We start from the raw sequence: 24,994 nt of genomic DNA, 5'->3' as shown, positions 1-24,994 counted from the left end.
GGTTTGAACTTTAAAACAGACTGAGAGGATGTGAGTACGGTTTGTGTTGCGTACTCCGGGTTTACATCCCTTTTTATATCCAAGCGATTTTCTTTTACTTTGTGTTTCAAGTAAATTAGGAAGTGAACCTGGATTTGAAAGTGAAATGTAACATTTAAGCCTTGAGTTTATTCACATGCTGTATTTACTAAGGAGATACAGTTTAACCACCACTGATATAAATGTATATATTAGAGTAGTGTCCTTAGACGTTATCACATGGTCTAAGTACGCATCTTGGTCATATGTTACAAGTGGACCTTAAGGATTTCTTTTTTTAATCAAAAGATGCTTGTTGGTAATTTACTATTTTTTTTATTGTGGAGCAGTGATATCCTGCAGTAACTGTCTTAAAGAAAAGATAGTTTCCTTGCTGGACCTGAGATCAGGTGTTTCCTCTTTAAATGCTCCAGATAAGCTCCTGTGCTGCGTTCAGGATCACAGGTTGAAAATGTGATTTGTCTTGCTTTTTGTGCTGGCTGGTGTTTTATTCATCAGTAAAGCATGCAAGTTTTGCTTTGTAGAAAAAAAAGTTTGTCATCATAGTTGGTAAAATAAAAGAGAGCCTACTAATAATAAAAACATTTTTGTACATGGTAACTTTCAAATGAAATTCAGTCTGTGGTTCATGATTATCCAAATATAAAATAAAACTGTACTAGTCACCTGGCAGCTGCAAATTTAATTTTCAAAATTTATAGAGCAGCATTAAGTAGTTGTGCACCTAATATGGAAGTAAGAAACCAAAACTTTTAATTCAGGTTTCAAAAAAATGTTCTAAATTTGTTTTACTGTTACATGTGCTTCACCATATTTACCTGCTGTTTTCAGCATAGAGCGTTTTTCAGTTTATTTCTTCGTCAAAAAAAACTCTGATGAATCCAGCTGTTTAATGTGGATATTAAAATTGCAACACATAAATGATGTTAATAACGAAAAAGCCCAAACTGTACGTAAAGTATAATTATTCAGTTTGTTGATAAAGTGAAGCATAGAAGAATCAAAATAGTTAAAACATTTTGGGACTTTTCTTTTTGCTTGTGAGGGGTTGATGGGGCGCTTTAGCCCCTGCTACCCTTGAGCAGGGACCTTTTAAGAAGGTAATATAAAAGGTCCCCAGGGGTTCATTTAGACCCTAGTAAAAATGCACTGAGTACCTCCGAAAGTTCCTCGTCCCTGGGGAAAGTTCCTGCAGTGGAAACACACCAAGTACTACAAAAAGTTCCTATTCCCTGTGTAGAGTTCCTGCAATGGAAAAGCACAGAGTACCTCCAACAGTTCTTAGTCCCTGGGGAAAGTTCCTGCGGTTGAAACACACCAAGTACCACTAAAAGTTCCTATTCCCTGTGTTAAGTTCCTGCAATGGAAGTGACAGAGTACCTCCAAAAGTCACTTGTCCCTGGCTAAAGTTCCTGCATTAGAAACACACTGAGTACCTCCAAAGGTCCCTAATCCCTGGGGGAAGTTCCTTTGGTGGAAAGGCACCAGATACCAGCAAAAGTTTGTATTCGCTGTGTAAAGTTCCTGCAATCAAAACACACTAAATACCTCCAAAAGTTCCTATGCTGTGGGGAAAGTTCTTGCAGTGGAAAAGCAGCTATTACCAAGAAAAATCCTGATAACAGACGTTATGTAGATAATAGTTAAAATAATTTTCCCACTAGTGTTAAAAACAAAAAAGTTAGTGAAACAAAGTAGTTCAACACAAACATGAAGCAATGTCAGTGCATGTTGATGCCAACCAGCAACACTAAACTCAAACTTTCAGTTTGCCAACATGCTCTCCGCCCACTGAACGTCACATTTCACATTTAACAAAGTCTAGCTCTGTATTATTGTAGTGTCTCTGATGAGCATTAAACTGCTCAACTGTTCTCCCTACATGTTGGACTGCACCTTTAACGCTCCTGTCTCGCGCTTGGGTTTGTCCAATTAGTGTGTAGGTGGAGCACAGGACGAAACCGAGCGGAGAGCGACAACAGACACGTTTAGTTTTTTTTCTAGATCCTGGACGAGGAGAACCCGAGTGAAGTTACCTCTCAGTTTGCAGTCAGCTGCAGAAAGTTGCTCTCAGACAGTCGATAGAGTCTGATGGTTTTGGAGAAAGATTTCCTGATGATTGAAGTGTCGATACCTTCCATGGAGAAGGAAGTGGACGAGTCGGGAAAGACCAAAAAGGTGAGAACCCTGTGAAATCTGTTGTTTGCTTGTTGTCTTATCTCGACAGCGTTAATACACTTAAACTTATCATATCTTAATTATTTACTCTACTTAGCTGTGTTATAAATATACGGTCTCTTATAGTTTGGTAGTAAAGGTGAACTGCGACATCAGGTGAGCCAGGTAAGCTGCAGGAAGAGTGAAAGTGATTCAGCTCAGCATGTATCCGGTCGATCTCTTGAGTAGACAGGCATTTTGTGAAAGCAAAGGTGACAGTTGAGGGGAAAAAATGTATCACTTAGTAAGTAAAATTAGTAATGGTACCACACCTGCCTATAGCAACACTAATTTCAAAATAAAAGCTCTGCATGTAATATCTTTTGCTACATAAAAGTTAAGAAGCATTGGCAACAAAATTAACTTCACACATCAAAAGTAAACGTACTCATCATGCTAAACAGACCTTGTTATTTATACTGTTTCATGACTAGATTCCAATAGCTGTAGTGCAGTTAAAACTGTTACAACTTTCCTGTGAAATACTGTAGACTGTGCTTAAAAGCAGTACGTTGTACTGTTTGTTTTTTGCTCGACCTGACCTAAGGTATGCTCACACACCTCCAGGCATTTCTCTAAACAGGTAGGCAGAGTCTTAAGTGGAAGAAGTATCACTTTACTTCAGTAAAAGTAACGGTCCTGTTTTCAAAGTCACACATACATGAAAGAACAGAAGTTTTAATTGCTCAATAACTGATAAAAAGGAGCAAAATGTTTAACAAACTGCCCTGTGCTTACTATATTTGCTGATTTTTGAATTTGGTTGAGCGAACAAAATGAGTTTGTGAAATGCAGGAGGTCCAGCAGCACCTGCAGCACGTCTTTCATTCTCTGTGAAATGTTGTGCATTAGACGTAAATGAAGTACAAGTATAACAAACTTGCACTTCAGTACTTTGGTTGAATGTTACAAGTTAAATTAAACCTCAGGGCTTCATCTGACGGATGTTTTTGGATTGGATTGGATTAGATTTATTTCGAACATGTACAAAACAAGGTCATACAGAAGACAATAATTACACAAATAGAAAGCATAACGCAGTAACAGATTGTCGAATATTTGATGACTCTGTATACACATCTGAAAGGGAGTGGGAAGAAGTACAAACTTATTTAATCCCACCCCCACTCCATAAGTCATTTTTCGATTATTTTCGAGCTTCCTAATATATAAATCTCAATAATTATTTACCTAAACTTACCTATATATATAGTTTTAATACAAATATATTACTAATATGTTCATATATCAGATATATAACGTCATTATTTACATAATTATTTATTGTAACCAAAAATATGAATTCACTATTGATATAAATGTATATAAATAACAATGAGCGAGGTCAGACGGCTTCATCCACTGCTGACGTGGAAAAATGAAGTACCATCATCTAGTAATATCCATCTATGCACTTTAGCAAACGTTTGTAGTCTTACAAGATTGAAAGAGTGATACATATGACTGTTAAAGAAAGCAGGTTGAGATTTTATGTTAAAACAGGACGAAATCAGCAAAGCAAAAAGAGGTACAGCTTTGTCCACAGGGGGCGCCAAAATCAACACAAACCCTAAACAAGTCACGGAAAAGGGTAAAATTAACTTCTCTGTCATAAGACTTTATTGGCAGGACTATAAACTTCAGTGCAAACTTCCAGAGAACAGTCACCCAGTTATGAGTCTGTACTAATTGTTTTCTCACCTACTTTTTAAAACCGACACCTGCCTGAGGAATTTACTCCAGCTGAGGAAGACACCGGCTAACAGACCTCTGTTTGGTTTTATCCTCTCAGTCTAAAAGCCTCCAAAAGATGTTAGACTTCCTATAAACCCACAGACACGTAAACAGTTATAAATCTTAGCATGGAGATAATAGGAAACCGCTTGATCAAGGTGCTAGTTGGGGTTTATCACTAGATTTAAGTCAGTGTGTCGGCCAGAACAAAGCTCAAGAGTAGGTATTGAAGAGGCGAGCGATGGTTGATGCTGCTTTATTTCCTCCTTAGTAGTGACAGGCTTACAGGTAATCCAGCTGCAATACAAGATAACGTGTGTGTGTGTCTGTGTGTGGTTTTCTTATGCATTTACACACACATCACTCTTCAAAAGTTATTGCACCGCGCTGTCCCTCACTCATCCATCACTCTGAAGCAGCCCGCTTATTAATGTGAATGACATCAGTGAATACAGCAAGCCTGCGGGTAAGCTCCCAATCGTATGATCTTAACGATATACACCAATAACCAACACAACATCAAAACAAAAGACCCCACCCCGGGGCGGCTGTGGCTCAGTGGTAGAGTCGGTCGTCTTTCAATCGAAAGGTCGGAAGTTCAATCCCCAGCTCCCTCAGGCAACATGTTGAAGTGTCCTTGGGCAAGACACTGAACCCCAAATTGAATGTGATATCTGATTGACAGGTAGCAGCACTTTAGGTAGTTAGGTTGCATCAGTGTGTGAATGGGTGAATGTGATATGTAGTGTAAAAGCAGCTTTGAGTGGTCGCAAAGACTAGAAAAACGCTATATAACCATAGTCCATTTACCACATAATTAAAGGCACTTAATAATAATTATTAACACACTTGTCACTTTGCAGCCTTTTCTACAAGTGTATTGAGAAATACACTCACCGGCCACTTCATTAGGTACATGAAGTTTAGTTTTTGTTGACTTGTGTTTTGTTGAGAGTCTGAAGTGTAAAATTCAATGATCAAAAAGTTATCAAAGTCTTTTTCAGGTGTACCTAATGAAGTGGCCGGTGAGAGTATAATAAGTGTATTAAAGGTGGATAAGTGTCGGTTGTGTGACACCATATTACAGGTGCATAATAAAGATAACTTTTATAGTCATTGCTTGAGTTTGAATCTGAAGCTCTGTGTCTCCGCCTGGTGGACAAATATTGACGTTCAAGACTTCAAGAAAACAATCCTCAAACATTGAGTTTAAAACTGGTATAAAGGAAGAATTATGTGTGTTAGTTTATTTATATATTTACATTACAAACTTAAAAACACTCAGCAGTAGCATGACAAACTTTTATGTGCTATTTAAATCTAGAGCTTAAATCTGTTAGTTCAGCAAAGACAGATTGATAGTCAGTGAATCCTCTGTGTGTCTCCTTCTGTCTGCAGCTTTTCAGAGTTGAAGTCTTGTTTAACGAGAGGAAACATTATGTGCTGAGAAGAACCAGCGAGTTCCAGGCTCTCCACAGAAAAGTAAGTACATCATAGTAATAATTACCGTGAGCGTGCAGTTCACGTGGATATGAGGCCACGCTTTGCTTCACTTTGAGGGTCTCTTAATATGTGTTGGGAATTGAAACAAGAGAAGAGGAGCTCAATAGTTCTGAAACTTTGGCACACATTTTAAACTTGACATACAGAAACAAAAAGTGTATTCTTCAGATTAAATAGGAAATAAAACCTTTTAGCCTTTTTATTTAGCATGGGCTATAATGGTATTCATTACAGTTCATCTGCAGCTTCATGTTGTATAAATCTTGTGGTACCTGCAGCTCAGGAAGATCATCCACACCCCCGACTTCCCGAGCAAGAGGAACCCGCACCTGAGGACCAAACCTTCGGAGCAAAGGAGACAGGAGCTGGAAGACTACGTCCAGGTAACACAACACCATGTTTGCACACTCAGGGGAAAGGATTCAGCCCTCACCTTTCAACCTTTGGGACTGTTCGCATGTAGCGGAGATTTTTGTCCTCACTAAGAAAGCAACCAAACTTTGTTCATGCAGAACTTTCAAAATAAAAGTTTAGAAGTTATTTACAAGAATAAGAAAAGTAAAATAAGTTAAGTAAGTAAAAAGAGCAGAAATAACAAGTGAAATCGTCTTCGTATTCCCGATGAATATTGATGATTATCATATTGCTGTAGTAGTAGAGGAACTGCACAAATCTTCAAACATAACATTGACTTCTTTTTAACAACTCCTAATTCATACAGCTAAATAATAAAAAATACTAAGTACGATCATTCCTCTCTGTTGGTCCAGGAGATCATCTATCAGAATGAAGACGTGCCGCAGGTGCTGCTGGACTTCCTGCACGTTAAACACTTTCACACGGGGAACAAGATCAGCAGCATTGAGTAAGTCCTTCAGCCCCCCTCTGGCTGCACCCCGAGATGTTGGACATGTTGCTATTTATAGGTGCTCTATTTATGGATCGGGGGCAATGCAGCTGCATAATAAAAGTTCGAAGACATTTCTCACAGTGGTGCAGCGCTGCCTCTAACCCAAAATACAGACAAATGAAGGGGACATGTACAGAAATATGACGGCTTCTCTAATCTGTATTTATAGTATTAAACATGCTTTATTTTGAAAGTGTCTTTGCAAGTCATCTGTTATATGTTTGTGTCTATTCATTTCAGGTCACTTGATGAACTGGACAGTCAGGATTACAGGTAAATGCTTTACTAGTGTTGTCCATTTCTCTGTGTTTTTGAGGTATAGATTTGATATGCACTGGGTCTCAGTTTCCCCCCTCTAAAGGACGGGCTTAGATCTGGGCCAGCACAGACCTCTTAACCTGCTTGTGGCACATTTGAAGTAAACCAGAATGTGCACATGACTAGTTAGAACATGAAATGGTTCACCGGTGCAGTTATACTAATAGACATTGTATTTTTTGTCACAGGAACATTGAAAGTTATTCACGTTGATTTATCAATCTTCTTTTACCTTCTTCCCTCTCCTCAGTTATCAGTTACCACATCAGCGAGTGTTTGGTTTTTTTAAGGATCCGTATCTCTCTGACAGCACATCAGGTAACGTTTTGAATTAATCTTTACTTTCCTGTGTTGTTTTTATTGTCTTGTTGCCACAGTGTAAAACCTGAACTCTGACTTGCAGGTCTTCCACATGTTGTCGTGGACGGGGTTCTTCAGGGTTTCTACCCCCGAGACATCCGGGTCACCTTCACTTCACCCACTGCCTCCGGGCCTGACGCTCCCACATCTATAGAAGAAGTCTGAAATGATAGATAGTAGTTTGTAAGATTATTTTTTTTAAATGTAATATACAGTAATGAGAGCAAGAAAGGTGAATGAAAAGCCATCAGCGCACAGTTGCAAAATGCAGAAGAAAGCGGTCATCTTTCGGTGGATGTTTTTTTTTTTTCTTTCAAAAATTTGCAGTCCCAGTGGGATTTAAACCTAAAAGTTCTCCTGTTCTTTTGTTCAAGTGCTAAACTCGAAAATCTCCATTCCGTTCTCTTTGGCGGCACCTATGGCGATAAACGGTGATTGCGGGCGCACACTTCCCAGATGTGTGACGTCCACGGTTGGCTCCGGCTGTAACTCTTGATTTTCCTCGCTGACGGTCGCTTTCCTTTTCAGACTGTTTGCTTCATCTGAGCGTCGAGTTTGTTTCTTTTTCTTTGGATTTTCACTTCTTGTTGAAGTTGTATCTGTAGTCTTTAATCTTTTCTTTGTTTGTTCAGCCATAGTAGATTACTGTTTACTCGCAACACAACCGCTTAGCTCCGCCTACCCTCTCTGGCAGACCAACCACTGCTGGCTGATGGAAAACGCGTCACTAACTGGGCGCTGCTTGTGAATTTTTTCCGTCTAAGTCACCACAGACACCCAGTCTGTAATTACTACGGATCCAACTTCCAAAATAAGTGAAAATCCAAAGAGAAATAAACAAATTTAACGCTCAGATGAAGGCAAACAGTCTTAAAAGGAAAGCGATCGTCAGGGAGGAAAATCAAGAGTTACAGCCGTAACAAAAGGAGCCAACCATAGACGTCATATTGCCTTTTGTCGCTGCCAAATAGAAGGAAGCTGAGAACTTCAAGATGATATCTTTAAACCTAAAAGTTCCCCTCCTGTTGTTTTGTTAAACCTCATTTTAGCTCTATGAAAAACTCCACCAAACGTCTTCTTGAAACTCGATTGACTTGATTTATTAGCAAAGGTAGTCACTCAGAATATGTTTCTGTGTTTAACTCATGAGTAAAGGTGTACGTTTATGTAGCAAACAAAGGTTTTTTAAATGAGGATGAATAAAAATGTGTTTTTTATTCATTTCCTGTTTACTTTAGTTTTTAAATAAATGAGAAGTGTGGGTTTGTAGAAAATGACTTGAAGAAAAGGGGTTAGAGAGGGTGTAGTTTTTAAGATCTTTGAGATTTTTATTGATCGATACAGACTTGAGAGAAATGGGTCAAAAATATGTGTTGGTGGCATTTTCTTACATACACATACTTTTATAGTAATTGGGGGTAGGTCATGCTGATGTAAAACATCAGGTTTCAGGTCAAACACATGAAGGCCTTGGTACCTCAGGTCAAATACTTGTGGCAAGGTTTTTGTATTTTGCAGCCTTTTTTGTGTAAACAAATGTTTGTGTTGTTGGTGCATATGTACGTTTGTATCATTTTGTTTATATTGAAATTATAATAAAGAATAAAACATGACTGATCTTATGTTTATTCTCTATTTCAACCTGAGCAGTCAAACATTCTGCTGTATGACAAATTAAATACTCGAGAAGCCGGTTGGACACCGTGTTCTTTTAACAGTGTTCTTCCGTTCAGATATTTGACATTATTACACCGTACTTAGAGTGTCTGATCAACTTCTTCAAATTCTTCTACTTGAGATATGCGTTTGTGTGTATGTGTGTGCGTCAAGGTTTTATTTAATTTTGACTTTGTGTTTTCAGTTTCAGTTTAGTTTTAATGCTGGTTTGTTAGTTTTAGTTGTTTTGTAATACGGGAAACTTATCAGGGGTGAGACCAAATGGGCCAGAGAAAATAGTAAAAACTCAAATCATCCCCTTTTCTTAAAAAGATGAACAACCACGACCATTCACAAAAGACAAACCATACAGGATAAGTGTCAGTCCGTGTGCTTGTGTCATTAACCAGAAAAAAACAACACATTTCAGTTAATGAAAACCATTTAGGTCTCTAGGTTTCATTATTATTATTATTATTTTAGTTAATGTTAATAACCTTAGAGACTGCGTGCTTTTAAAACAAAACCTTTCCATTAAGCCCGTGACAACTTGGTTTTAAATCTGAATTTTTAATTAAGATTTGGTGCCCATTTATTCATAAAACATTAATGACTAAATTAGCACCCATCTGATTTTAATGTATCAATAAAAAAACCTCATTACTGAGTAATTTAAGAGTCCAAACTCACGTGAATTTCTTCACTAAATTTGATTGACTGCAACCGACCAACTGTCGTCAGATTATGTTGGAAATGTTTCTAAATCCTTCTAATTTTTATCCCAAAAGAGCCTGGCCTCTTCAAACCGGTGAAATACAAAACTGCACAGAAATACAGTGATGATTTCAGTTTGTTAGATTTTCTGTTACAGACAGTCTGCAGGTATAGAAGGTCTTACTTTTCCCCCACGGCAGCCACACCTCCCTTCAGCCTCGAGCAGAAAAGTTTAACGAGCAGCAGCAACGATCACTCAGCATATTTGCCTGAGGGAGAAAAGACAGGAAGAAAAGGGTCTGAGTCTTTAATTATGTTATTTGTTAGGGGTTTAGTGGCACTCAAAAAGCCCCCTGTTGTGCTTAGACCTGAAAGACCTGAAAGAAATAATCACTCTTCTTTCTTAAAAGGTCAAGAAGTCAAAAGCAATGGTATGGCTGGTGTTATTTACAAGTAAAATGTCAGAATATATCAGAATAAATACACTAATGATGTATCGTTAAAGTAAATATATATTATTTCAGGACTTACAGTCAACCTATTGACCCCACAGCTCTGTTCTTCACACTCTGTACCATGAATGTTCCTTGTAGCAGCGCATGCGCGGAACGGTAACCGGAAGCCGTTGTTCTGCTGTGTGCTGGCGGTCTCTGGCTGCTGCTGCTGTCTCTACCAATCACTGCTCCTTCAATGACTCGTACAGACGCTGACTTCTTCAGTTACCTCTCCCTCCACCGGCGGCGTTCAGCGAGCTACATGCTGTTAATGTGATTAACCAGGAAACAGGGTCCTCTTACTGATTAACGAAACTTGAAGCCTGCACATTAACGGTACGTGCAGCTAACAACTCTTAAGCTTTGGCTACTTCGATTTTAACCAAAGGTGTTGTGAATTTGAGACGTACATTCATGTAGTCTTTGGCTGCCAGACTCTAAATGAGATTGCTTGCTAAGCCGAGCTGGAAGCTTCCTGCTACTTTCAGATTAGCTTTGATAAACTGAAGAGGCAAAGATACTCCCTGTGTGCTGTGTGCTGGTGCTAGCATGTTAGCTAACAAACTGTATGTGTCCACGTTAGCAGTAACTGAACCCCTGGATACTGTACCATAAAGTGCATGACACAGCTGCACCTTAAAGAGAAGTGCAACTAATTATGGTCATTCATTTTTATTGACTTAAAGACAAGTCTAATGTTTGCTAAGGGAGTTAACTTTTTGTACTACTAAAAGGTCTGTCCTACATCCTCTTCAACTCATTCATTAATTTTGGGTAATGATAATTTATAGTATTATTCTTTTAATTTCCTAGCCAATTGCTGTTAAATACACTTAATAATATGCCCTGTAAATCTGCAACATTTAGTAGATTAATCGTATCTGCAACTTTTTGATAATCAATGAATTGTTGCTGATTTTCTTGGTCTGTTATCCTACATTGAAAAAAATGATTGTTAGTTGGACAAAAATCATGTCCATCACATTGTGGTAGGAACATTGTGATGTTTTTGTTTTGTGTTGTGTTTTTCATGTTCTGAAATATTCAACATTGGTGCATCAGGAACTTGGTGGGGTAGCACGTCTGCTAAACACTTCCCTGTAATTCAGAGTAGGGCTGCAGCTAATGATTATTTTCATTAATGATTAATCTTCCGGGTTAATACAACTAAAAACTCAAAATGAAATTATCCTAGACAATAAATGTTGTTGTTTTGTCCAGGTAACAGCAAGGTTTAATTTTTTATTATGTAAGACCAAGAAAAGTTGCACATTTTCACATTTCGAGAGCCTGGAACCATCATATTTCACTAAGTTAATAACTGCAAGGCAGAATGAGAAATTTGTCAGTTGAAGTGTGTAAACACAACACAAAACAAGTTGTCCCCTCTTCTGGGCTCAACAACACCAGAGCATTTCTAAGGTTACTTGTATACTATTTGACACCTGCGATTTTAGAGTCCCATCCTCGCATCCTGCACGCTGTTATTAGCTACACACCCTGTACCCAAATGTTGACCGACAGATATGTCCCGAAGACAGCCAATAATAAGACAAATAGAAATGCTGGCATAGGGCTGGGTTTCTGCACATACAGACACACACTTCCAGTGTGTCATGAGGGATGATTGACATTTCTGTCCAAGGAAATTATACAAAAAAAACTGTCATTCAAATCGAATCAAAGGTTTTGTTCTACACACATCAGTTAGCAGCTTCTTATTGCTCTTAACTGATTGATTTCCTTTGTTGCAGGACTGCGTGGGAGCATCATGTGGAGGAAGGCTTCCGCTGCGGCCCTGCTGGCGTTAGCTGTTGGCTATTTCTACCATGGCAGCCCAGACCTGCCGGAGCAGATTCTGCAGTATATCGGCCTGCCAAACTTTCAGTCTCCAATGCAGAGCCAGAACGACCAGAACAGCCTGGAGCAGGTGATCTCCACCGCCTGGGAGACTCTGATCACTCTGCCCAGCCGGCAGTGGAGCAAAGTGGCAGTGGGGTGAGTCAGAATCGAGCTGTCTTTTTTTAGTCACCTGGAGTTTATATTTATTACACTGCAGTTACTCTACTGTACACTGTGGCATGTTTAGAGGCTGTATTCAGTTCTGCTAGTGAGAAGGAATGTGTGATCCTGAGCTCAGATGGCTGGGTCCAAGATGGTGGTGCCCCAGTGAGTTAAATTAATGTCTACACCTATCAGCCTGCAGGCTGCTTAGAACAGCCAACGCATTGGATGGATTTCATAAAGAGGTGGAGGATGATGATTGGGTAGACCTGAAGGACGGCCTCTCAGGGGAATGGACTGGCCGTTTAAACAGAGGAGAGAGACGTGAAGGAGAAATCCTTGTATATTTAAAGGGTAAACCAGGATGTGTTTGTGGGGCACATTACGGGTTGACTTAAATAGACCAAAATAGTTTAACTGTGGCCCTCAATAGCCACAGATACCAGATTTTCTTAGTTTTCTTTCTGTCGAAGCATTTCATAAATTGATTGCTGTCAAACAGGACTTCAACAAATATAACAAAAAGAAATTTCCTACCCAACTGTAACAATCAAAGAACCCATACTCAGTGTTTCTGTCTTCGTCTCTGTGTTCAGGGTGAATGCCTGTGTGGACGTGGTGGTTTCAGGAGTGGGACTGCTGCAGGCTCTGGCTGTGGACCCGGGCACCGGTCTCGATCATGAAGTGTTGCACTCTAAAGAGGACTTGAGGGAGGCTTTCATCCACTACATGGAGCGAGGAGCAGCAGCTGAGCGCTTCTTCAGCGACAAGGAAGTGTTTCAGATGATTGCACGTGCAGCAGCGGAGTACCCCAATGCAGAGGTAACTTTACCTCACTCCCTTCACTTTTTCAGAGGACAACTTGTTGTTTTTGCTATGTATTTTTTTTAAGTGATCTTCTATAAACTTCACTTTTATTTTCTTCTTCTAGTTGTATGTGGGAGGAAACGCTGCCCTCATTGGTCAGAAGCTCGCCACCTACCCTGATCTGATGGTACAGTCGCATATTTGTTCTTGTATACTGTGTTTAACTTTTGGGATCTCTTCAGTATTAATTTTGTTAACGAAAATAATGACGAAAAATGTTCTTCAACGATCTATTTTCCATGGCGAAGACGAGACGTTGACGAGCTAAAAATAGATCGTTGATAGTAAAAACTCTGACGACACATATGTTGCGTTATCGTTAACGAGACGAGACGGGACTAAAATGTTAGCGGAGGCTGTTCGGAGATTCAAAATGCACATTTCCCCCACTTTGCGTCTAATCTGTCTGTCAAAATACAAGCGATGCATTCATGACCAAAATGTGATGACTTTTTATTGACTCAAACTTTAAAGAGTAAAAGTGACTAAGATGAAGACAAAATGAACACTGGATCTTTTATACTAAAATTATACTAAAAGCTTGTAAACATTTGTCTGGGCCATTAAAATAAACATTGTTCAGTCAAATCTAAATAAGGTACTTAAAGTTTTTGGGTGTTAGAATAATAGAAAATTGATTGCATAGCTAAAATACAGTACTGTGCAAAAGTTTTAGGCAGGTGTGAAAAAATGCTGTAAACTAAGAAAGCTTTAAAAAATATAAATACTAATTGTTTATTTTTATCAATTTACAAAATGATAAGTGAGCGAACAAAAGAAAAATCTAAATCAAATCAACATTTGGTGTTACTACCCTTTGCTTTCATACCAGCATCAATTCTTATAGGTACTTTTGCACAGTACTGTATGTCCCCTTTGATATATGTTGAGTAATGTTTTGGATGCTTTACATTGCAGAGATCCATATAAAATTATGAGATAAAATAAACATGGGCAAACATATTCTTTACATTCATACTTTGGATGACGATGCAGTTTTATGATAAGAAAATCACATTTTTTAAAATGTAGATATAAACCACAGTTTTCTGTCCCTAATTCAGTGTTATATGGTAGACAATTTACTCTATGACATCCCAACAATAGAGCAGCATTTGAACAGAAATGCAGACTGGTGCTTATGTATGAACATTTTTTATACCACAGGTTTTGTTATGCGGGCCAGTCGGTCCTAAACTGCACGAAATGCTGAATGAGGAGATAGTTGTTCCCCCCACATCTCTCCAGGAGACGGATGAATTTCACCTCATCCTGGAGTATAAAGCAGGTAAAGAGAACAATTTTCAGCTTTGACGGGATCTGTTTAACCAACAATGTCCCCTCAGTCTGTTAACATGTCAAATAAAACATTTGCATTTGTCCTTCGTGTCTGCCACCAGGTGAGAAATGGGGTTCGACTCAGGCACCTCAAGCCAACCGCTTCATCTTCTCTCATGATGTGTCTAACGGGGGGATGAGCTCTCTGGAGACATTCGTGGCGAGCTTGGAGGAGTTTGACCCTGAGCTGGTCGTCCTGTCGGGGCTCCACATGATGGAGGGTCAGGGCAGACAGCTGTGGGAGGAGCGACTGAAGGAGGTCAGTGGCTGAAAGCATGAAAGTGACTCAAACTGCAAAAATGTTAGACTAGCTTATTCAATACTTACATAATGTATCCCTCTCTGCAGGCCGTGTCAGCCATACTTGATATTCCTCAAGATATTCCCATCCACCTGGAGCTGGCGAGCATGACCGACAAAGACTACATGAACAGCATCATGCAGGAGGTACATGTCGAAAACAGGGCTGTCTGAGAGAATCTCTCGTATAGTGAACTTCACAAGTCCTCAGTGTGCTCAAAATCCACAAATCCCTGAAGAGTTCTCTATATTTAATTAAAGTTTTTTTCCTTTGTTTCCTGTTAGCAGGTTATCCCCATTGTCAGCTCCATTGGGCTGAACGAGCAGGAGCTGCTCTTCCTCTCTCAGGCTGCTGAGGGGCCTCACGCAGAGATGGATGCCTGGAAAGGCATCCCAGACGTGGGCCGTGTCAGCGACATCCTCCTCTGGATCCTGGAGGAGCACGGTCGCAGTGACCCTTTGTCGGAAGCAGACTTGACTCGCATTCACTTTCACACGCTGGCCTACCACATCATGGCTACAGTGGATGGGTTCTGGGGGAACCAGGCGGCAGCGGTGACAGCTGGAGCTCGAGTGGCGAGCAGTCAGGCCTGCGGCCTTCAGTCTGTAGATGTTAGCAAAGTGGAGCTAAAAGCACCGCTGGAGTTTTACAGCTCACACACTGAGCCACGAGAGAAGCTCACACTGAACCCAGCTGAGCCGGTGGCTGTGTGGCGCAGAGGAAATGTCACCTTCCACATGACACCGGTGCTGGTCTGTAAACAGCCTCTGCGGACAGTTGGGCTTGGGGACGCCATCTCAGCAGAGGGACTAGTTTACTCTGAGCTAAAGCAGCAGCAGCCGTTGTAAGGTCTGTTCTGAATCTTACACTCCGTTTGTCTGGAAAAGTATGATAGGAAGTGCTGAAGACTCAGTGAAGTCTCACTGATGCTGTGGCTGCGTGTTCTGAACCTGGTTCTGTCTTCCTTCCCGAAGCTCCACTGACTTTAAGAATGTGATTGATGGTGTTGGTTTTAAAATCCTGCCTGATAAGTCCTCCTGTCGGCTCTGCTCTCCTCTTTTCTCCCTCCTCCAGTAGACACAGAAAACTGAGGTCAGAGTCACGCGTGGATCTGACTGGGCTGTGAGGATGCCTGATTCTATGCACTGGGCGCAGCTTAAAGCCGCCTTCACAAACTCCAAAGAGTTCTGTTGGCTCCCCTCAATTACTTTCACTCGCATACCTCCAGTATGCTGTGCCTTGAGATGATAATGGTTATAATTAAATATTTTATTCATACTTCATAGTCAAATAAACTTAGAATTAAACACTACTTTAGTTATACTTCTGCTATAGGTACACACACATAGAAATGTGTTGTCTGGAAACTGATGACGTCTTACTATATCATAGAAGCTAAGTGGTATCCTTGATGTTCTTTGTCTCTGGTGCGTTCATGTGAAATAGTCACTAGATCAGTTGAAAGCTCATTCTCTCATCGGTGTCTGACTTCTTAACATGTAATAACGTGTAATAATGGTTCTATCTAGATATACTTGACATTTTTGTTATTTGTCCTGTGAGGATAAAGTGCTAGAGAAGTATGACAAAGTTTTTGTTTTCTCAGTTTTTAGCCGAAACACTCCCATCTTAAACATGCAGAGCTCTGCATAGCTCAGACAACAGTTATTATATGGTAAATATAGTCTTGTTGTTTGCTCTACCTTATTAATTCCTGATCAAAAAATGAAATGTTACGCTTATAAATGCAAAGTTGTTTTGGAAGGGGGTCCTTCTTTATGCAGTAAAACTCATTTTGCAATGAAATGCTAATAAAACGTTATGTTGAATCTTAAATGAAATCTCAAAATGAGACATAGGTCATATGTTATCAGGGTTACTGTACTCCTGTGTTTAAATTTGTTGTCTGTAAAGCCTTTTACTTTTTGCTTCCCCTCAATGAAACATGATTGGCTAGAAAGCCTTGAAACTGGCCATTGTAACAAATCATGCTTCTTATTTCAAAAAGCATATGGGTAAATTGTGCTTTTTTTTCATGGATCATTTGTTGTTTTTTTCTGACCTTACTTGGGAACACCTCCATCATGTTAGATGTACAGTATGTAACTGTCAGAACAGTGTCTTTGTATACCTCACATGGCCACTGAAGGCATGCAATAATAACGAGTCTTAATGCAAACATACAACAAAGAGATGTATGGCATTTAGTTTAGCAGAATTAATTTGCACTAGTAGGAAGTGGCAGGTGAGCCTGCAAAGGTGAATGTAACCTTAACTCCGAACCCGCCTGTTCTTTTAAGCAAGTACAATCTCCTCAACTTTACTCTTTTCATGGTTTGTCTCTCATGTTTTTAACATTCATATCTGTCAACAAGTTTCATTTACTTTTTGTTTGTTATTAAAATATGTACAGAGGGAAGGACTTGGCTTAATTGTTGTGCATATTCTTCAATGTTGAAAAACTTTTCTTACAGGAATTAGTGCTGAAGTTAATAGTTGGCTATCATTGACCGGTCGTACGACTTTTAAGAACTTTTTTGTGCATCTTATCCCAGTTACTCCTCTTGAAGATATTTATAGCTGTCATCTTGGGCTCTTAGCATTTTCTTTTTACTTTTTTAGCACAATGTAATCACTAAACACGTCTGTAAATAAGAAATACACGTTAGTTACAGCCCTGCTTAAAATAGTAAGTTGTAATTGGTTTGAATTTGATAGACTATATTGGGCAATCTATTTTTGTTTAAGCTTGAATAGGTTTCTAAATGTTTTAAGGGTACAGCAAAAACTGATCAGTGAATCAGATGTAGATGTTACATTTGTACTATACCAGAAGCTTCCAATGTGTAACATAAAAAAATGCTGTCCATCAGCAATGTCCATTTGAAGGTGACAGGATACACACATTAAATCTGTAGCAAATCATATCAGAAGCATTTAATAGGGGATCTCTGGTATCGATTTGAAGTATTATTCAAGTAAATTAAGTATCTGTATTTTGTGCGGGAATTAGGGGTAACATGATGTGCAAACATGGGAACAAACTATGTCCTTCAATTTTTCATAGTTTAGGATTGCTGGATCTCTGACAACCCGTTGTTACGCGTCTGCATCTGATTGGTTTACACAATCCGTGTCGTGAGCCAATCAGAGCGCCGTGCGACTGTGCGCTGGGTTTTTGAAGCCCCGCCCCCGTGTCGTGGAGGCATCGCAGCCTGGAGCGGCCGCCGCTGCAGTCTCCACCCCGGATACCATACTCCTTCCCCTCATATATAAAGGTAACACGACTGTCAGGCCTTCCCCGGGCTTCTCTTTTTTCTTGTTGATGGTGAGGCTGTGCGAGAGAAGGATGAAGTTCCTTGTAGCCGTTACAATCATTGTGGGGTCGTTGATTTTTCTCGCTTTCCCCAATGGCTCATCCGCTGACGAGAAGAAGAAAGGCCCCAAAGTAACTGCGAAGGTAGGTGGTAGCTCGATGGCTAGCTTGCTAATAGGTCATGATGAAAAATCAAGGCTCTTCCTTATTGCTAACCGCTAGCTGCAAACTGTAAAGCCACGTCATACGCCGGATAGCCTCTAACGGTCCTTTGCTAAAAGCCTGGATTGGTGGTTGTTAGCTGGGAAGCTAACTTTAGCTAGCAGACGGCTAATGTAAAATCCGTGGTCAGTCGCTGTTAGTGCTGTAAACTAGGACATTATAATCGTATTAAATGATGCATATAACCGGGTTAGCCACTGTTGCCACACCAGGACATCACGCTTAATGCAATGGACATGTCTTAACTCCTGGCTTATCGCTGGCTAACCGAACTATCATTGCCAGTTCTTTGGCCTTAGCTAAGCCAACTGTCGGCATTCAAAATTTACCAGTTATCGATTCCCCCTCATACCATTTAAGCTCCAGTTATCATTTCAGTGGTAAGTTAATGAGGTGTCTCGTTGAGCTAACCGTCCTGGCTGCAGCACAGCGAGACTCAAGCATATTTTATTATGTCTGGGTGCAGCAGGTTTGTCCACGTCTACAGTAATGAGGAAGCTTTGAGATATGCGAAATGCGAAATTATTCTACTTAAAGTTGTGTTTTAGGAAACAAATCAAACGTTCGTCTGAAAGTTAAACAATAATGTATGTCCAATTCGAGTCTGTAATTTCATCTTTTTAGCAAAAAGGAAAAAAACATTGAGATATTGTCGTTTTAAATAACCTCCATGACTTGACTTCTTTCATAGGTGTTCTTTGACATTAGAATTGGAGATGAGGACGTTGGAAGAGTTGTCATAGGGGTGTTTGGGAAAACTGTTCCCAAAACAGTCGACAACTTTGTAGCTCTGGCGACAGGAGAGGTGAGAATGTTACATCTCATAATGTCTACACAAAGCGCAACGATAAAGCCTATGATTTCATTCATTGTTAGAGCAAACCATATAAACCATATACCATAGTTGGGCACTAAAAGAATCAGTGGATACTCTATAAAGTATGTATACATTAAACTTGTTGCTACGATCCTTGTTTACTTTCCCAAACAAAAATTGGCATATTCAGGAAAGGCACTTTTGAATAAGTCATTTGACTCTCTGAGTGCACTTGGTCTTTATATGGCAAACACTGGACGCTGATGTACATTCTAATTAAACAGAAAGGATTCGGCTACAAGGGCAGCAAGTTCCACAGAGTCATCAAGGAGTTCATGATCCAGGGTGGAGACTTCACCAGAGGAGACGGCACTGGAGGTAAGATGGCCACTGACAAACACCTGCAGGAAGGAATTTCTGCAAGAACAAACTTGCTCACAAGTGTCTGAATCAGTGCTGTCCTGCACATTTAATGACTTGAAGCTTGATTCACAAAAAACGCAGTTCAACTATGTAAACTATAAACTGCTTCAGTATTTAAAATCTGCTGAGGGTCTTATGATTTTATGAATTGAGTTAATTGTATCTTTTTAAAACTTTGTGACCCAAGCACAGAGATAACCACCTTTTTTGTAATAAGGTATGCTGAATGTTTTGCCAAGTGTGGGCTATTTCACAAGGGTCACTTTGCCATTTTGTGACAATACTAACTACATTTGACATTTGGCTTATACCCTTGATCAGTGTGGCCTTCAGCACTGTTAAGTCTTTGCAGAATGCTCATCTTGATGACATTTTTTTGACAGATCAATTCACCTGAGTGATATAAGGCTCTACAGGAAGGGAATAGGTGTGGAAATTACAACACCAAACATCAATTAATTAAAGATTAAAATGATACAAATTTAAAATGTTCTTCTTTTCAAATGAAGGCAAGAGCATCTACGGAGATCGCTTCCCCGATGAGAACTTCAAGCTGAAGCACTACGGCCCCGGCTGGCTAAGCATGGCTAACGCTGGCAAAGATACTAACGGCTCTCAGTTCTTCATCACCGTCGTTACGACCACCTGGCTGGACGGAAAACACGTCGTCTTTGGAAAAGTCTTGGAGGGCATGGTGAGTGTCCGGCCACAGACAGTCTTTACTTAATCAGGGTCACTGTCTCATTGAGATAAGGGAAGGTAAAAACGGCCGCAATGTAGGTTATTAAACAACCAAATCAAGCATCTTTTGAGATGCCAAAAATAGCAGTCTGACAAAAATAGACTCTTGCCTCCTGCTCTGTGCTTTCCTCTGATGCAACCTGAACAAGAGTAACAAACTTCCTGGTCGGCTTAAATGAACAGTTTGTCAGTCTGCCACTTTTCTAAATGTCTTTGCAAATAATGGAAAATAGGATAATGGAAATTGCCACATTTCTGAATTCACATAATGAGAGCCTTTTATCGCTTTGACGTCAGTAGCAAACAGTGCACAATGACTCAGAAGAGAATCTTGAAATATTATTTATATTTATTTTATTTTTTTATTTATTATATTTACTTATTTTCTAAGCAACAGCTATTATTAAATCAAATGCTCTCGGGAAGGAATGAGGACAATTTGGTATCTCTGGCTGTCACAGGACTGTAACAAGCCTGTCGAATCAATTAATTCATCGGTGAAATGATTAAATAACCATCCTGCTCCACCACGTTCCTACCTGTATACCTGTGTGCACTCTGCCCCTGCAGTGAGTAGAGGCTTCCAGAAGCTATAGCTAGCGAGCAAGTTGCACAAGAATAGTTTGTTTTGATATGGCCGGTGCTTTAAGGAGAACCCAAGAAGTCACGGAAGAATACTTTATGGTTGTGTGAGGTGTGTATTTAGCCGCTTTCCCACTGGTCAAAAAAACCCGCTAACACCCAGCTTTGTTGGTTAGTGTGAAAGGCTACAATCGGCACTCGGACCCGGGTCAAATGGCTCTGCAGTAGACCTGGGTAATTATCACCTCGGCTCCGATCGGCATTGATCGGAGCACAAAACCCAGGTCGACACACTAATCTCCGCCCCCTTTCCGGCGCAATGCTATTCTCCGTCTGTAACTTCACTGTTTACTGACCCTGTTTTGGGGGCGTTTGTGATGTCAGGCAGTGACGCAGCAGAAAAGAGACCAAAAAGAGTATACTCCACTGGCAATGCGAAACGAGACAATCGGCATCTATAAGCGATTTCTGCGTTTCTGATGACCTGCGTCAACGTGCTAACTTTGGTGGGAAAGGGGTCTTTGTCTGGCTTTGTGTGATTTGGATTAAAGTGTTATGTAACATTTCTTTAATTTTGTTTTTCAAGATTTTGTCTGTGTTAAACCATTCTGATATCCTCCTTATTTATATCTTACAGGATGTGGTTAAAAGGATCGAGACGACAAAGACAGATAACCACGACAAACCTCTTAAAGACGTCACCATCCACGATTGCGGGAAAATCGATGTGGAGAAGCCATTCGCAGTGGCAAAGGAGTAAGAAGGCTGCTGGAAGAAATCAGGACTGGGGGTGGGGGGTTGTTCGGGGCGGGGAATCGTGTAGGCCACCTTGATTTTTCACTAACAGCCCCGTGTGGTCCTAAAGGGACGGGGCTGCTGATTATTCTGTGTCGGTGGCTGCCGTCTTAAAGCACCAGAAGAGCATTAACATCGAGCAATCATGACGACACTCTGGGTCCATTTACCAACGAGCATTCCAAGGTGCACTTACTGTTCGTTGTTGTTTTTGTAAAAAATGAAATCTCAAATAAAGGTTTCAAGTTTTGTTAAAATGTTCAGTGAATTTCATCAGACACTGTGACAAGACCCATAAAAGTTCAACTGTTGGAGCTTTATGTATGTCTTGTTCTGGCTTTACTTTCTTACTGTGGACGAGTTAAAAATGTTCGCTTCTCTTGTATATAAACACAAAATATTGTTTTGTGTAGTAACAACTCCAGACACAACAATGAGAAGTCTACCTGTGACCACTAGGGGCGCTATAACCTCAAATATGCTATTGTTTTGCCATCAACCATTGAAACCCACAGTTTGGTGAGTTTCAAAGTGGCGGCCATGTGCCGACAGATTTACAACAAGCTTTAAAAAAAAAAAAAATCACTGGCTGCCCGGCCGTGGGTTGTTCTCAAACTACTTGGGAGCCTTGCTAATGAGAAATGAAAATACCTAATCTAATTTCAGTACCTTTTTAGGCAAACAACATTCTAAAAAATCCAAGACATACATCAACAAGCCAATTGTATTCCGATAAAGTTATCACCTGATAAAGGTAGACTTCTTCTCACCTTTTTCTTCCTCTGATCTTTAAATGACAAACTGAAGGAAGAAAGTCAAATTTACCCCACTGTAGAATTTGCATTCCAAATTCACATTTAAATTGGTCACATACAGTTATATATAAAGTACAAAGCGTAGTGAAATGCTTTTGGTACCTGTCCAGCCAAGGAAATAGACACATTTATTTAAAGCATACAACAAATCAATATCCCGGAATCATTTCTCATTAATTGACAGCATGGATGAGCTTGGGCTGTCTAATGGGTAGTGTTGAAAAATAAATTAAATGGGCACCGTTATTCAGAGACAGGGTTCCCACGCGTCCTGGAAAATCTGGAAATTTAGAGACTAGTTTTCCAGTCCTGGAAACACCTGGAAGTTGATTAAAATGACCAAATATCCTGGAAATAATTTATGTTGTCCTGGAAAATTTAAATTTAATTTAGCCCCACTCTCAGCACAAGTTTGCCACCTCAACTCCGGTCGGGGCTCCCAGAGCTGTCACATTCACAATCGAGTCCTGCGAGCGATGTAAGATCGCCGCCTTTAGACGCTTTTTAACCAACTGAAAGATGATAGAAAAGTATGACACTTGAATTTTATCATCTTTTTTTATTTTCCAATACATTGCTATGTCCTTTCAGGTGTAACTTGGATAGATGTAGGCTTAATGAATGACTTCGCTCCATCATTGCGCCTCTGTGTGTTTTACACAGAAGACAGAACATGACAGGTGTAATAATCCCACCTTGAACTGGCAGTGTAAAAGGGGCTTGAGACACTTCATCGTGAACCCTGCATCATCAAAAAAAGGAAGAATAAAACTGGGGTTAAAAGTGTCAGTACTAGGCCTACCGGTAAATGATATATTTGAGAGCAAGTGCTGTCCCGTATTGTCAGGAAAAACTCCTAGAAAATGTCCTGGAAAATAATTTAGTAAAAAGAGTGGGAAACCTGAGAGAGACCTGAAACATTTATATCAGAAAACTCCTTTCTGCCACGAAGAGCAGCCTTTATTGAACTGCATCACGATTTGTCTGAAACATCTGAAGGGCACCTTCAGGGTTCAAGTATTTTGAAAGATTTGTAGATCAAAGTAAGTCACCACTATGAAGATTACACCAGGGACAACATAACCTAACTTTGAGCTTCATGAACTACCACGTAATAATGCTATGGGCATAATAACTGATTCCAGTTTAAAACCAGTGGAGCAAAGTAGAGTAACAACGTACATTTACTCAAGCACTGTATTTCAATACAAATATAATGTAATACTTAATACTTCCCCCTTATTACATTTCAGAGGGCTTATTCCACTTTTTACTCCAGTTTTTATTTTAAAGCTTTAATAACTTTTCAGATTTTGATTAATAAACAATAAATACATTTTAATGTATGATTATTATTAAACCTGATGTTTACCTTGGTTGTTTTTCTCCAATTGACCTTCCTGAGCTAAATTCTCTGAGATCTTCGTCTAAACCATCAACCTGTCTTTTAGACCCGATTCCAACCAAGCTGCTTAAGGAAGTCTTTCCCTCAATAAGCACTTCTTTCTTATCAACTGGCTATGTACCCCAGTCTTTTAAACTAGCTGTAATTAAGCCACTTAAAAAGCCTACCCTTGATTCAGGCACCTTAACTAACTATGGACCTATATCTAACCTTCCTTTTATTTCAAAGATCCTTGAGAAAGCAGTCGCTAATCAATTATGTGACTTTCTTCATAACAACAGTTTATTTGAGGACTTTCAGTCAGGATTTAGAGTCCACCACAGCACTGAGACAGCACTTGTGCGAGTTTCAAATGATCTACTTACTGCTTCAGACAGAGGACTTCTCTCTGTACTCGTCCTGTTAGATCTTAGTGCCGCTTTCGACACGATAGACCATCACATCCTGTTACAGAGACTAGAACATTTAATTGGCATTACAGGATCTGCATTAAGTTGGTTTAAATCTTATTGATCAGATCGATCTCAGTTTGTTAATGTTCATGATGTGTCCTCTATGCACACCAAAGTTAGTCATGGAGTTCCACAAGGTTCTGTGCTCGGACCGATTCTTTTTACCTCATATATGCTTCCTCTGGGTAATATTGTGAGGAAACACTTCATTAATTTTCAATGTTATGCAGATGATACTCAATTATACTTATCAATGAAGCCAGACGAAACCAATCAGCTATCTAAACTAGAAGCATGCCTTAAGGACATAAAGATCTGGATGACTAGAAACTTTCTGCTACTTAATTCAGACAAAACTGAAGTTATTGTGCTCGGCCCAAAACACCTTAGAGACTCTTTCTCTAATGATATAGCTGCCCTAGATGGCATCAGCCTGGCTTCCAGCACTACTGTTAGGAATCTGGGAGTTCTATTTGATCAGGATATGTCCTTCATCTCCCACATAAAACAAATATCAAGGACAGCCTTCTTTCATCTTTGCAACATAGCAAAAATCAGACACATCTTGTCTCAAAACGATGCAGAAAAACTAGTCCATGCATTCGTTACTTCCAGGTTGGATTACTGTAACTCGTTACTATCAGGCTGCCCTTATAAGTCACTAAAAACTCTTCAGCTGGTACAAAATGCTGCAGCACGTGTGCTGACAAGAACTAGGAAGAGAGATCACATCTCTCCTGTATTAGCCTCTCTGCACTGGCTTCCTGTAAAATCTAGAATAGAATTTAAAATCCTTCTTCTTACTTACAAAGCTCTTAATGGTCAGGCACCATCATATCTTAAAGAGCTCATAGTGCCATATTACCCCTCTGGAACATTGCGCTCCCAGGATGCAGGCCTGCTTGTGGTACCTAAAGTCTCTAAGAGTAGTGTTGGAGGTAGAGCCTTCAATTACCAGGCCCCCCTCCTCT

General features: G+C 39.9%; 3 protein-coding genes across 4 annotated transcripts; all 3 read left to right on the top strand.

Moving 5' to 3' along the window:
- Positions 1-2,070: 2,070 nt before the first annotated feature.
- On the top strand, positions 2,071-8,664 carry snx22 (sorting nexin 22). The gene is made up of 7 exons (XM_069686891.1): positions 2,071-2,217; positions 5,389-5,472; positions 5,772-5,876; positions 6,264-6,358; positions 6,644-6,676; positions 6,972-7,039; positions 7,125-8,664. The coding sequence occupies exons 1-7, from the start codon at positions 2,131-2,133 to the stop codon at positions 7,244-7,246; spliced, it is 594 nt and encodes a 197-aa protein (XP_069542992.1). The 5' UTR covers positions 2,071-2,130; the 3' UTR covers positions 7,247-8,664.
- Positions 8,665-10,198: 1,534 nt separating this feature from the next.
- On the top strand, positions 10,199-16,863 carry adpgk (ADP-dependent glucokinase). Of its 2 annotated transcripts, none has more exons than XM_069686658.1 (8): positions 10,199-10,281; positions 11,700-11,943; positions 12,546-12,771; positions 12,881-12,943; positions 13,984-14,104; positions 14,217-14,413; positions 14,503-14,601; positions 14,743-16,863. In XM_069686658.1, exons 2-8 carry the CDS (start codon positions 11,717-11,719, stop codon positions 15,301-15,303), a joined length of 1,494 nt encoding a protein of 497 aa, XP_069542759.1. In that variant the 5' UTR covers positions 10,199-10,281; positions 11,700-11,716; the 3' UTR covers positions 15,304-16,863. The 2 variants fall into 2 exon arrangements, with proteins under 2 accessions (XP_069542759.1, XP_069542758.1); XM_069686657.1 differs by having other exon boundaries at positions 14,740-16,863.
- Positions 16,864-17,697: 834 nt separating this feature from the next.
- Positions 17,698-21,601, top strand: ppib (peptidylprolyl isomerase B (cyclophilin B)). The gene is made up of 5 exons (XM_069685982.1): positions 17,698-17,915; positions 18,685-18,798; positions 19,095-19,188; positions 19,743-19,927; positions 21,194-21,601. The coding sequence occupies exons 1-5, from the start codon at positions 17,781-17,783 to the stop codon at positions 21,314-21,316; spliced, it is 651 nt and encodes a 216-aa protein (XP_069542083.1). The 5' UTR covers positions 17,698-17,780; the 3' UTR covers positions 21,317-21,601.
- The last annotated feature ends 3,393 nt before the right edge of the window (positions 21,602-24,994 follow it).

This window comes from Semicossyphus pulcher, unplaced genomic scaffold (assembly GCF_022749685.1).
Source record: "Semicossyphus pulcher isolate SPU_LCO1_2020_fin unplaced genomic scaffold, fSemPul1.0.p SCAF_8, whole genome shotgun sequence".
NCBI lineage: Eukaryota > Metazoa > Chordata > Actinopteri > Labriformes > Labridae > Semicossyphus > Semicossyphus pulcher.
This window is presented reverse-complemented; position numbering and strand designations above follow the sequence as displayed.